Source organism: Notothenia coriiceps, unplaced genomic scaffold, assembly GCF_000735185.1.
Source record: "Notothenia coriiceps isolate Sejong01 unplaced genomic scaffold, NC01 NC01_scaffold00000285, whole genome shotgun sequence".
NCBI lineage: Eukaryota > Metazoa > Chordata > Actinopteri > Perciformes > Nototheniidae > Notothenia > Notothenia coriiceps.
The window spans coordinates 52,359-65,203 of NW_011332986.1; the positions used below are offsets into that span (position 1 = coordinate 52,359).

The 12,845-nt window shown below is 40.9% G+C and overlaps 2 protein-coding genes across 2 annotated transcripts in view; both read left to right on the forward strand.

Annotated features, from left to right (window-relative positions):
* Positions 1 to 12,845, forward strand: part of shmt1 (serine hydroxymethyltransferase 1 (soluble)) — a 251,794-nt gene that overhangs the window by 15,454 nt on the left and 223,495 nt on the right. The window lies entirely within an intron of this gene.
* On the forward strand, positions 4,679 to 12,837 carry cpsf4 (cleavage and polyadenylation specific factor 4). The gene is made up of 5 exons (XM_010787467.1): positions 4,679 to 5,410; positions 5,540 to 5,590; positions 6,944 to 7,096; positions 7,216 to 7,340; positions 12,769 to 12,837. Exons 1-5 carry the CDS (start codon positions 5,308 to 5,310, stop codon positions 12,835 to 12,837), a joined length of 501 nt encoding a protein of 166 aa, XP_010785769.1. The 5' UTR covers positions 4,679 to 5,307.

Genomic DNA, 12,845 nt, shown 5'->3' on the forward strand with positions numbered 1-12,845 from the left:
AATGAAACACCTTACCTCACTCAGATCCATCAAGCAGTCACCTGGTGCTCAGAAAGCAACCTCCTACTTAACACGGAAAAAACCCAAGAAATAATCATCAACTTCAGGCGAAAGCCACAGCCCAAATCACCTCTATCTATCTCCGGCACACTCATTTCCACCACAGAATCACTCAAATTTCTTGGCACTCACATAAGCAATAACCTCCAATGGAAGACCAACACAGACCACATCTACAAAAAAGCCAACCAAAGGCTATTCTTTCTGCGGCAGCTCAAGAAATACAGAGTGAGGAAACATCTCCTNTAAAGCTGAGACTCCACAGATTATTTAAGTATAGTATCATCACTGAGCGATCCGATCTCGCGACAGGGGAAGCAAACACAGATATCAAAACACGTACCTTTACGGAGCTTTTACGGGAGATCGTCTCACCGTAGCTGTCAATCTGATCAAAAGACGTGTTCAAAAGCATTAAAACGAGAAAAACCGCGGCTGAATCGGTTGATCCATAGGTTAATAATGTATCTGTGGCTTTGAAGCAATTGTTTATAATCCATAATTCAATTTTTATTTAAAAATCGGAGCACAAAAGTTAGCTGCTAATGGTAGCCACCAGAGTGTATGCAGCTTCCGGTTTTGGCTACACGTCACTCACTCCTTACAGGCTCTGCATGCACAGCAAACCACCAATCACAATCATTCTTGATCAGATCACAGCAGGCCCCGCCCCNGCCACAGCCCAAATCACCTCTATCTATCTCCGGCAAACTCATTTCCACCACAGACTCACTCAAATGTCTTGGCACTCACATAAGCAATAACCTCAAATGGAAGACCAACACAGACCACATCTACAAAAAAGCCAACCAAAGGCTATTCTTTCTGCGGCAGCTCAAGAAATACAGAGTGAGGAAACATCTCCTAATCCAGTTCTACACAGCCATCATCCAAAGCATCCTCACATCATCCATCACAGTCTGGTACAGCAGTTCAGACAACCGCTCCCAGAATAAACTTCAACGTATCATAAAAAATCACCTGCAGTCCCCTTCCATCACTCGAATCACTTCACCACCAATGAACTGTCACAAGGGCAAAGAAAATCATGTCTGACCCCTCCCACCCAGCTCACCATGTCTTCCACCTTCTGCCCTCAGGGAGGCGCTACAGGTCACTGTCCACCCGCTTCAAAAACAGCTTCTTCCCCTTTGCAATACGGACACTAAATGGACTCTAAATAACCCCAATGAACAATCACAACCCACCACACCTTGAACTTTATGTATATATGTCATGATGTATGTCTTTGCCCTGTGCTGTGTGTTGTACTTTGTATTGTCTGTTTATCGTATGTTGAATTGTACGGAGCCAGCTGTAATAATCTGCACTGCACACGAATTCCACCAGCCTGGCTGTGTGGTCATCAAAGATTCTAATAATTTGTTTTGCTAAATCTCTCTAAAAAGGTCAAATATCACTTGTTTTGCATCAATCTTGATACAGGGTACTTATTATATGTTGTACTTTGGATTCCTAAAGCTTTTAGTAACTAACCCATCATCCAAGGGTAGTTTTCACTATAAGTAATTATGTTGTTGTTGGACAGACACTATAATTTACATTGTTTTACTATGTTCAATCTGAATTTACTTTAAAATAAAAACATCTATATTGATTCTGACTGTTCTACATCCAACTCACAGGTTTATCATTACTTTGAGAAAAAAGATTATTAATGTTCCCCTTTGAGAAGGGAAGATATGGTCATTTGTTCTGGGAATGTCATTTTCGAGCCTGAGACCTGAAAACAGGCTCAGGGCTAAACTGGATAACACATCAAATATCATTTCACACTTGAAATGGATGCAGAGTTTGGTCTTTCATTTCTACAAGATTTCCTTCAACGTTCTTTTCAGAGTTAACCGAAAACACTGTCACTAAAAGGGTATATCATTGGGTATGTCAAAATGAAAATGTACCAATATTATCAACTGGTTTACAATATTTTATATACTTAACACAATTTAAAATGAAACCTTGAAATGGATGTGCAGTGTTTGGTGTTTTATTTCTGCATCTTCACTTAAGATTTCCTTCAAACAAACTGTAGTCCATGTTGTTGTGTATACGCAGTCCTGAATCTACTCTGATGGATGGGTGGAAAGGGCTCTCTATACTAAGTGCAGGTCAAATTGAATATTGAATGCTATTCTATGCTTTGTGATGCAGACACAGCTGAGGAAGGCTCTGAGCCTGAGTGTGTGTGTGGACGTTTACCAGCCGTGGTCCAGACTGTCTCTAGTGGAAGTTGCTGCTCAAAGCCTCAAAACAAACCCTCCTAAAAGTCAGTCTACACTCTCCTTATATTTACCTCTTTTTACTGGCAGTGTCATATCTACACTGTGCTCTCCTTTCCCCTTTATTCAGCAGAGAGAGACACCTCAGAGGCCGGCCTGTCTGTGGTTATGGCAGGAATCCATCAGTCTGCATGTCAGTATGCGTCTGTGCTGCTCAGAGACCAGACGTTTAGCCCTCAGACCTTTCTGGAGTTTATCGCACACTTTCATCACCTCTGCAAACATCTGCACACACAACATCAGAGCAGAGCCAACAGGTAAATATCCACAGGTAGTTCTTCTTCTCTCTGTGTCTCCTGTGTTTGATATGCTGCAGCTCCACTGTAGCCTAAAGAAGATAAGATAATGGACAATTTTGCACTATGTACATTCCCTAACATATTGAAGTGACTGTTATTTTGTTATTTTGATTGTTGTATCTTTGTAATTAAAATGTGTTATCATTTCATATTCCAGCTATTCCTCAAAAAACATGTTTTGGATATCATGCCATTCAAATTTGTAATTTACATTTTAAGAAATTGTAGTTTTGAATGGCATGATATCCAAAACATGTTTTTTGAGGAATAGCTGGAATACGAAATTATAACACATTTTAATTACAAAGATACTTCAAGAAAACCCCCTCACCGGGTCAACAAAGACCCACTTATGCACCTAAGGGTTAGGATAAAACACAACAATCAAAATAACAAAATAAAAGTCACTTCAATACGTTAGGGAATGNTCGGTTTGCGTTCACACGGGACATTAAGGGGGTAAAAACCAAAACGCAAATCCCGGCAATTTCTACCGGAGCCTCCGCCATGGAGCATCGGCAGGTTATTTTCATGCTGTTGTTAATCTGGAGATCAACAGATTCTAGCAACGGCGCATATGATTATATAATCAGACAACGTGCGATACAAAACATTATAACACATATAATGAGAGACGTTCTGCAGTCAGGAGGAGGTTTCACCGACGACAGGTGGCTCTGACTTTTATGTATAGTTTTTAGTTTGATAGTTGTTTTTAATTTACACGACACTGTTCAACACTTCATTCTGCTTCACTCTTTCACTCACGATTTTGAAGACGCGTTCTTTTGACACGTAAATACTACGCTTCCTATGTTTTGGTGCAGACTGCGTTCACACCAGCAATGAACCGCTCCAGAGTTCACTAGCAAGCGCTCCGAGACCACCTATTTTAGCGGACCAGAGTCAGTTTGTTTAGTTCACTTCAGAGGTCTCGGACTGTGTTCACACCGACCCAAACGAACCGCACCAAGCGGCTAAACGCACCAGGGTTCGATTCAACCGGACTATACAAGGCAGGTGTGAATGCGACCTTAATGAATAAGAAAACTTGAGGTGTTTTGTGTAAGGGAACACGTACTCCCACTTCTCATTTGCTGTTTCTCTGAAGCTCAGGAAAAGGGAGGCTTTTGTCAGACAAAGTATTCAGAGCCATCCACCAAAACAAAAAAAAGAAAATACTGATTTCACATTCATCAAGTAAGCATCTGAAAGTCCTCCTTCCTCCTCCTGCAGGTATCGAGCTGACCCTGGAGATTCAGGGGAGTCTGGACCCCAAAGCCCCTCTGAAGGAGTTCATCGCAGCGCTGCGGCAGGGAGAGAAGTTCCAGCAGAGAGTTTCAGAAATCAAAGCCGAGGTGGAGGCCTTCGCCGGCCAGTTCCCCATGCCTGGCCTCCCTGTGCTGTAGAAGCACTGATGGTTATAACAAACATTATGATGCCAAATGTTTGCGGTGTGTTGTTTTGTGTGTATATTTTTTTTGTTAAAATCAGGACAAAGCAGTTCAGCTTTGGCCAGATTTGTCTTAATGGTTAAAAAGAAAGATTTGCAGACTTTTCTTCCCCTCCAAATATCCGTGTTGCAGCGGTGCCTTATCTGTTTTAGAAATGGTTTGCTTTGGTCTTGGATATTTCTATTACATTGAAGCTTTAATCATGGCTGAAATCAACATTTATTTTGTAATCTAATTACAATTCCAAAGTGTTCTTACCGACTGTACTGAAGATGAAAGCACACAGTGTGCATGTGTCATATACTGTAAACTTATGTGAAGTAATTAATACAATTTAATAAATGAAGACTGCTTTTTCTTTGACTGAAATACTTAATATTGTTTGTTGAAATTAACAATACCAGCAGGTTGTCTATCTGAAATGCATTAATCTGTGAAGATGCTGCCTGAAGTGTCAAATGAAGAAGACAGAATGTTATTTCCAAAATAAACTGTTTTCCACACTACAATTATCAAGTGTTGTATTTGTTTCATAATTCATACAAGAAATCACTCAATTGTGTGCACTAATTGTAATTTCCCCCTTTCATGAAACCTCCCGGCTGAGGCTCTATATATTTCTTCTGTCAGCATGCAGACAGAAAGTGGCATTTGGAATTTAAATGTAGACATTGATAATTCAATAAGTGTGAAAAAAGTCAATCAATTATGGTGGTGGAACTTATGACACATTCAACTCTTCATCACTTTCTTATTTATCTTGCTTGTTATTTTTTTTCTTCCCAAAACATATTAATACATTATTATAAGCCAGTAAAAAGGCACCACAGTTTGATGTGAGCTCCACTCGATGATCGTTTAGTGATGCCTTGAATCCGTCAGGTCAGAGGTCAGGCCGCGCGCCTTCCATCCTTCTGCTGTTGAGAATGAGCAGTTTGTAACTAAAAGCAACAGACCGACTCATGTGCAGGTTTCTCTAAAACAGACAATCAAAGCTCGAAAGCACAGCAGCTTTTCTGGTTCCTCATCAGGGAGCACGCTTATTGTTTTCTTATCGCTTAGCCTAGCTAGCCAGGTTAGCCACTTTAGCTGGAGAACTGGAGAAGAAGAAGCTACTTAGATAGCTCAACCGCTAGCTAGCTAACCGAAAACGGATATTTCTTACTTTGAGGAGCACGAAAGACTCTCGCAGACATGCAGGACCTCCTGGCCACCGTGGATCACCTGAAGTTTGACCTGGAGCTGGCCATGCAGCAGCAGCTCGGGGCTCAGCCTCTGCCTTTCCCCGGCATGGACAGTAAGTGCTCGGATGCTAGCTGGTAGTTAGCCGCTGTAGGTGAACTATAGTCTATAGACAACTGTTGACCTTAGCTTTATGTCTAATGTATTTATTAAGGTTGTAATAATACTGTGTGTGTTTCTGCAGAATCCGGGTCTGCTGTGTGTGAGTTCTTCATGAGAGCAGCTTGTGTGAAAGGTAAAAACACAACATGACAACAATCACACACTGTACTCCCATCAAAGTGTGGGTATTGACAACAGATGGATTAAAAACATGGTGGTCAAATCTGAAGCATTAGTTATTCTGACTTTTATCTTCTAGAACTAGTAAGCCTTCAAAAATACTGGATCCTACATTTCCCATAATGCCGCCATTGTAAATGCATGATGTTTATACTCTGTTAGAGTCCAAAACCACCCTGTAATGGTTTCTATTTACTTTCAAAATAACCTAAAATACTGGTACACCACACACTACTACTGCACTTGTTTAAAATGTTATACCATAAATAGGTATCCTGGAAATTCTTATCTACCAGTTGTGTCTGTAGAGGCCTTGTGTTAGATCTGAATACACAGGGTTTTTCACCAAAAAAAGGGATTCAAGACAAATGTCACAGTTATGTTGACAGTGGAAACTTAATCTGTACAAATGTTTTTTGATGTACCGATTATGTTTTGCATCCACTTCCCATAATGCAGCCATTGTAATCCTTACATTTAATAAGAACCTTTCAAAAAAAAAATCCAAGCAAGGATAAGTACTCAGATAATGTATGTATTCAGATATGAATGGAAATCCACAGTTCACAAATACAATAAATACATTCTACAGTACACTACATGCTTTAGATTCTTCCAGTTTAATTGTATAGTGTTAATATCATATTGTTTTGTCTGTTATTATTTTGAAAATGGAAATGAATACACTCTAAGTCAGGGGTCTCAAACTCAAGGCCCGGGGGCCAAATCCAGCCCGCCACTTTATTTTATGTGGTGCACGAGCTTGCAAAGATTATAATATGTTTATTATAATGTTACGTGCCAATTTACAGGAGCACGTTGCCCATAAACTACATGTCCCACAATGCATCTCATTTTGTGAGATGGCACTGAAGAGACTTTTTTATTTGCAATTATTTGCCCTAGACTTCTGCTTTCAGACTTAGTTAATTATGAAGTTATTACCCTATCCGATAATAATCCAATGCAGAGGAAATATTGTAAAATACATTATTTTGTATATATATATTTATATAGTATTGAAGTTACTCCGGCCCTTTGAGTGCAACCATAATTATAACGTGGCTCGCGATGAAATTGAGTTTGACACCCCTGCTCTAAGTGATTGATAACAAATTAAATTACCCGCTGAAAATGTCCTTACCTTTTTTTAAACCAATCTAATGGGAGCAATGATCTGCTTCACAATAATATCCTCTATGTGATTCATTCATTAGCAAACATCAAGACTGGATGCCCTGTAGTTTTTATTCAGAAAAGTTGTGCCGTCCTTTGTGTCCTATTTTTGACTTGTTTACCCTCCCAGGTGGGATGTGTCCGTTCCGTCACATCAGCGGAGAGAAGACGGTGGTGTGTAAGCACTGGCTCAGAGGACTGTGTAAGAAAGGAGACCAGTGCGAGTTCCTCCACGAATACGACATGACCAAGATGCCCGAATGCTACTTCTACTCCAAATTTGGTCAGTTGACTTGATGTCATATAAAATACATTAGATTATAACTGTTGAACAGCTCCTAATTGATCAAATCACTGCGTGTATTTGTCCCTGTTTTATAATTCTTGTGACGACCCTTTCAGGTGAGTGTAGCAACAAAGAGTGTCCCTTCCTGCACATCGACCCAGAGTCCAAGATCAAAGACTGTCCCTGGTACGACCGAGGCTTCTGCAAACACGGTACGACCTGCTCACAAAACATCCCTGCAGTACTGATAGTTTTACCCCCAAATATACAGTTTGTATGGAAGCCCATTCAAGCCAGAAAAAGAAAAACGTTCTCAAAATCATGACTTGAAATCAAAAGATTGTTACCAAACTTTTTTTTAGGTTTTAATTTGACAATATATAGACAATAATTTTACTGTGAAACTTTAACATTATTTAAAGAGTTTTTTAGATACTACGTCATTATTTTGACCCTATACCATTATTTGAACTGACTACTTCATTATTTTGATAAGTTTAACAGTATTTTAAGAAACAAAGTCATTTTTTTGTTGAGATACTAGGTAATTTCTTCCAAAAAAAAATATAATGTTGAAACACTAAGTATTTAGTCATTATATAGATACTTATAGAGAGGCGAAGTCCCTCCCTTTCCTCCATGGGACCTTATTTCGGAAAAAGTATGTATTGAAGTCAATGGAGAGAGAAAGATTATCTTTCGATCCCGTTTGAATTGTGCCACGAATTAAACATATGATGATTGTCAATTTTTAAAAGATAATTTTACAAGTCAAACAAATAAAAATGTGGCGTAAAAATGTAAAGTAACACTTTTTTTGTGTGAAACCGCTCAATGAACTACATCTCCCGTCTCGCACCACACACCAAGACGGCCGTCACGTTGGCACATTTCACTTCTGTCTCTCAGAATGAGGCGAAAAGTATTAAAAGAGGTGAAAATCACTCCAAGTCTGGGCATGTTGAGAGCTGTACACACACACAAGGGGAGTTAGTCGGTTCCGTGAGAGCCAGCATGCGGGACCGGGATTCTGGGATTTGTAGTCTTTCTAGTTGCGTATTTTTCATAGTCTTATATTTCAAAAGTTTTACAACAAACTGTGACTTTTTTGACATGGAAATAAATTTTAAGATTGACAAACATCATATGTGTAATTCGTGGCAATCAAACAGGATCGAAAGATACGTTTCTCTCTCCATTGACTTCAATACATAATTTTTCCGAAATAAGGTCCCATGGGTCGGAAGTAGATGGGCGGGACTTCGCCTCTCTATAATAAAAGAGATGGATAGAAAAGAGATGGATAGAAAAGAATGGACGAAATCATTTCAATGAGAAACTAAANTTTCAATCACAACTGCAAATTTCAACTTTCTGGTGTTGCTAAAGATAAAACAGGAGACCCGAGACAGAAGGACTCATCCTTTGGGGATGTGTACAAAATATGACCTTACCCTGTTGAGGAGTTGTGGAGATATTTCACTACTAATAAATGTTGTGGACCAATAGAGGAACATTAATACTCGATACAGCAGTTTTAAGGTAATGGGAAGATTGTGGTTAAAATAATGGTTAAATGGTGACAACATATAAACTATTGCACATGGCCCATAGACTGCATGTTGTTGTGGCTCCCTGTACAAAGGCCACACCGCTTCTAGCATTGTCGTTGTGTAATTGTCAAATACCATTCTTTAGCATTCTCGACTGGATTAGCATGCACCCTGTTAACAATTAAAAAATCACCTGTAGTCCCCTTCCATCACTCGAATCACTTCACCAACGAACTGTCACAAGGGCAAAGAAAATCATTTCTGACCCCTCCCACCCAGCTCACCATGTCTGGGTGGGAGGGGTCAGAAATGATTTTCTTTGCCCTTGTGACAGTTCGTTGGTGAAGTGATTCGAGTGATGGAAGGGGACTACAGGTGANCATACTTCAGCCAGAGGGGATGATGTCATCTCATCACTGTCTGTCTTGCTGTCTGTCTGTCTGTCTGTCTGACTGACTGACTGACTGACTGTCTGTCTGTCTGTCTGTCTGTCTGTCTGTCTGTCTGACTGACTGACTGTCTGACTGACTGTCTGTCTGACTGACTGACTGACTGTCTGACTGTCTGTCTGTCTGTCTGTCTGTCTGACTGACTGACTGACTGACTGACTGACTGTCTGTCTGTCTGTCTGTCTGTCTGTCTGACTGTGTGTCTGTCTGTCTGACTGACTGACTGACTGACTGACTGTCTGTCTGTCTGTCTGTCTGTCTGACTGACTGACTGACTGACTGACTGACTGTCTGTCTGTCTGTCTGTCTGAGTGTCTGACTGACTGACTGACTGTCTGACTGTCTGTCTGTCTGTCTGACTGTCTGTCTGTCTGACTGACTGACTGACTGACTGTCTGTCTGTCTGACTGTGTGTCTGTCTGTCTGTCTGACTGACTGACTGTCTGTCTGTCTGTCTGTCTGTCTGTCTGTCTGACTGTCTGACTGTCTGACTGTCTGTCTGACTGTCTGTCTCTCTGTCTCTCTGTCTGTGTGTCTGTGTGTCTGACTGTCTCTCTGTCTCTCTGTCTGTGTGTCTGTCTGTGTGTCTGACTGTCTGTCTGTCTGTCTGACTGTCTTTTGTTTTTGTTATGTTTGTTTCTACTCCTGTTCTTCTTTGTAAAGCGACCTTGGGTCTCATGAAAGGCGCTATATAAATCCAGGTTATTATTGTTATAGTATCTATAAATATGATGCCATTTTTAAATGATTCTCGATATTGGAGGATTTCATAATTTCTGCATCATTCATATTATCTTTTAAATATATTTTAAAAAGATTTAAATACATAAAATGAATATAAATAAGAAAGCATAGAATATATTTCCCCAAACTACAGCTTTACCATATTATACTTAACTCTATTTTACGGCGAAATTCACATAATAATAATACACTTTATTTATATAGCACCTTTCATGCTCGACGCAGTATGACAACAAATCACAATAACAAATGAGGAACATAATTAAAATATGTAAAAACAATAAAAACATGAACAGTGAGACTATTAAAAATGATAAGCCAAATTAAAAAGATAGGTCTTGAAATTTACTTTGAAATTGAGGTTGCTGTTCTAAGATCAAATGGGAGCGTTGGGGCGTTATCAAAACCGAAAGCAGCCTCTCCAGTTTTCTAGGTACTTTTAAAAGTGAAACATTGGAGGGATCTAAGCGTCCTCGTTTGGTTGATAAAAAAAGAGAGACAGTCACTTAAATATGTTGGGGTAAGATTATGTAAAGCATTGTAAATCATTAAAAGCACATGACTCACCTTGTAGCAGGTGACCTGGTCCAGGGGCCGGGGCCCTCTGTTGCCCCCCATGTGGTTCTGATGATGAGGAGGAGGACCCATCGGCATGTGGTTCTGTGGGCGCATGCTGGGACCGGAGTTGGTCAGCTGGATGAGAGAGAGCGACGAGCGGCCGATGGTAGGAACCGGCTGCAGCAGGAAACACGGAGAGACACATGGTTTTTACTCTTCAGCAGAGGTGGGAAGTAGTGGAGTACAAATACTTCGTTACTGTACTTAAGTACATTTCTCTGGTATCAGTACACAACTTTTTACTTTGACTTTTTACATGTTGAACCCAAATAGCTGTACTTTCTACTTCTCACATTTTCCAAACAGGCTGGTTCCTTTAGTTTGAATGTGTGTTTGGTGGCGTGATCATTATTATTTAGAGTCATTGCGTGCCTATTGATTTGAACACGATCCGTGTATCCATCATTTCCTGGTCTTCTCTAAAGAAGAGGGACCAATGAAAACGTTGTCATGTTGCCGTTGTTCAGCATGGAAACATTCATTAGCTAACAATGACATTATTGTTCTATTAATATAAAGGGAGGTCAGGTACTCTTTAAAACAGCTGCTAGTGATGGGTACTTTTTACTTAAGCACATTTCAAAGCCTTTTGACTTGAGTAAAGAAGTTTAGTCAGTACTTCTACTGTCACCAGAGTATTTTTAAACACGAGTATCTGTACTTCTACTTGAGTAAAGGATGTGTGTACTTTTGCCATCTCTGTATATATATATCCGTCAGAGTGAAAAAGCTTACGGTGTCGGTGAGGCTCTCAGCCTGGATCTTCTGGTCTTTGAGCGCCTGCTGCAGGGCCACGATCTCCGCTTGGTGCTCCTTCACCGCCTGCTCCACCGCCAGACGAGACTCCGAGCTGCGCTGCTCTGAACGAAGCCTGGAGCGTGAAACATAAATACATTGTTTATAAAGTTACTTTAAAGAAGCCTTATTAGGTTTTGGCCGGTTTTCCCTTTCCGGTAGTGTGTTATATAGGGGTTAGTGCATGTAAATGGTCTGCAAATCCCTCCCTCCAGAGGAAGTGTATATTTCCCCGAAAAACACCTTTATTGGACTTTTTTTACTTCCGGGAACATAATTACATCACTATGGAACACTCGCTATTGGATAGCCTAAGGGACGGGACATATCTAAGTGGTTCACCAATCATGAATTGAGAATAGATCCGACCCGCATCTTCTTTGTTTTACCCAGAACCGAACCCGAATTTTTTTTTGGAAAAAATACCAAACCCGAAACTCTTTTTTTTCTGATCACCCGACCCGATGCAGGACTCTGGTCTGCAGCTGTAAATGCTAATGAGCTGCTGCTGGCCACGCCCCTCTGAGAGATGATTGGTTAAAAAGAACACAAAGGTGCTCTAGGAGGAGATTNATAACAAAAACAAGACAGACAGACAGACAGACAGACAGATAGACAGACAGACAGACAGACAGACAGACAGACAGTCAGACAGACAGTCAGACAGACAGACAGACAGACAGACAGACAGTCAGTCAGACAGTCAGACAGTCAGACAGACAAAACAACAAATAGATTAGGAGCCAAAGGCCTTAGCAAACCGATGGGACTTGAGGGCCCTTTTTGAAGGCGTCAAGCACGGGGATGTTGAGGATCTCCGCAGAGGGTGGGGTCTGACAAGGGTCTGTCCCCGAAGGTTCGCGGGTTGGTGCGGGGAGTGGTAAGCAGGCCGGAGTCTGAAGACCGCAGGTTCCGGGGTGGGGCATGTGGGCGGAGGAGGTCCGATAAGTACTGGGGGGCATGGAGGGACTTGTAGGTGAGGAGGAGGACGACTTTGTAGGTTATGCAGGGCTTTACCGGCAGCCAGTGGAGGTGGATGAGGGTGGGAGTGATGTGCTGCCACGGCTTTGTATGTGTGAGTACCCTAGCAGCACAGTTTTGAACATACTGGAGCTTGTCTGTTCAAAACTGTGCTGCTAGGGTACTCACACAATAGTCCCAATTAGTTATTTTGTACAGATTGTGCAGTCCAAATTGTAACCATAATGATAATACATTCAGTAAGCCAGTGTTTAACTGCAAACTCTGTTAACACTTCACTCACTGTTAGTACAGAAAGTAAATTACATAAAACAGGTTATTGATCTTGTTTTATGAGGTTTTGGTATTTTCAGTTGTTGTGCTAAGCTACACTAACTGGCTCCAGCTACATATAGACTGTACAGGCACGAGAGGCATTGTTTTTTTTTTCAAATAACTCCAGGCAAGAAAGCAAAAAGGTGCTTTTTCTAATATCTGCTTCTGATTAAGAGCCATTCATGTTTTGTTTTCTTGTACTCTGTGTCTATAGTGCGGTGAGAAGGGCCACTATGCCAACAAATGCACTAAAGGACACCTCGCCTTCCTGAGTGGACAGTAACCTCCGGA

Coding starts and splice junctions, on each gene's coding strand:
- cpsf4 (XM_010787467.1), top strand. CDS start 5,308: ATGCAGGACCTCCTGGCCACCGTGGATCACCTGAAGTTTGACCTGGAG. Junction 5,411..5,539: donor GCCTTTCCCCGGCATGGACA/GTAAGTGCTCGG, acceptor GTGTTTCTGCAG/AATCCGGGTCTGCTGTGTGT. Junction 7,097..7,215: donor CTACTTCTACTCCAAATTTG/GTCAGTTGACTT, acceptor CGACCCTTTCAG/GTGAGTGTAGCAACAAAGAG.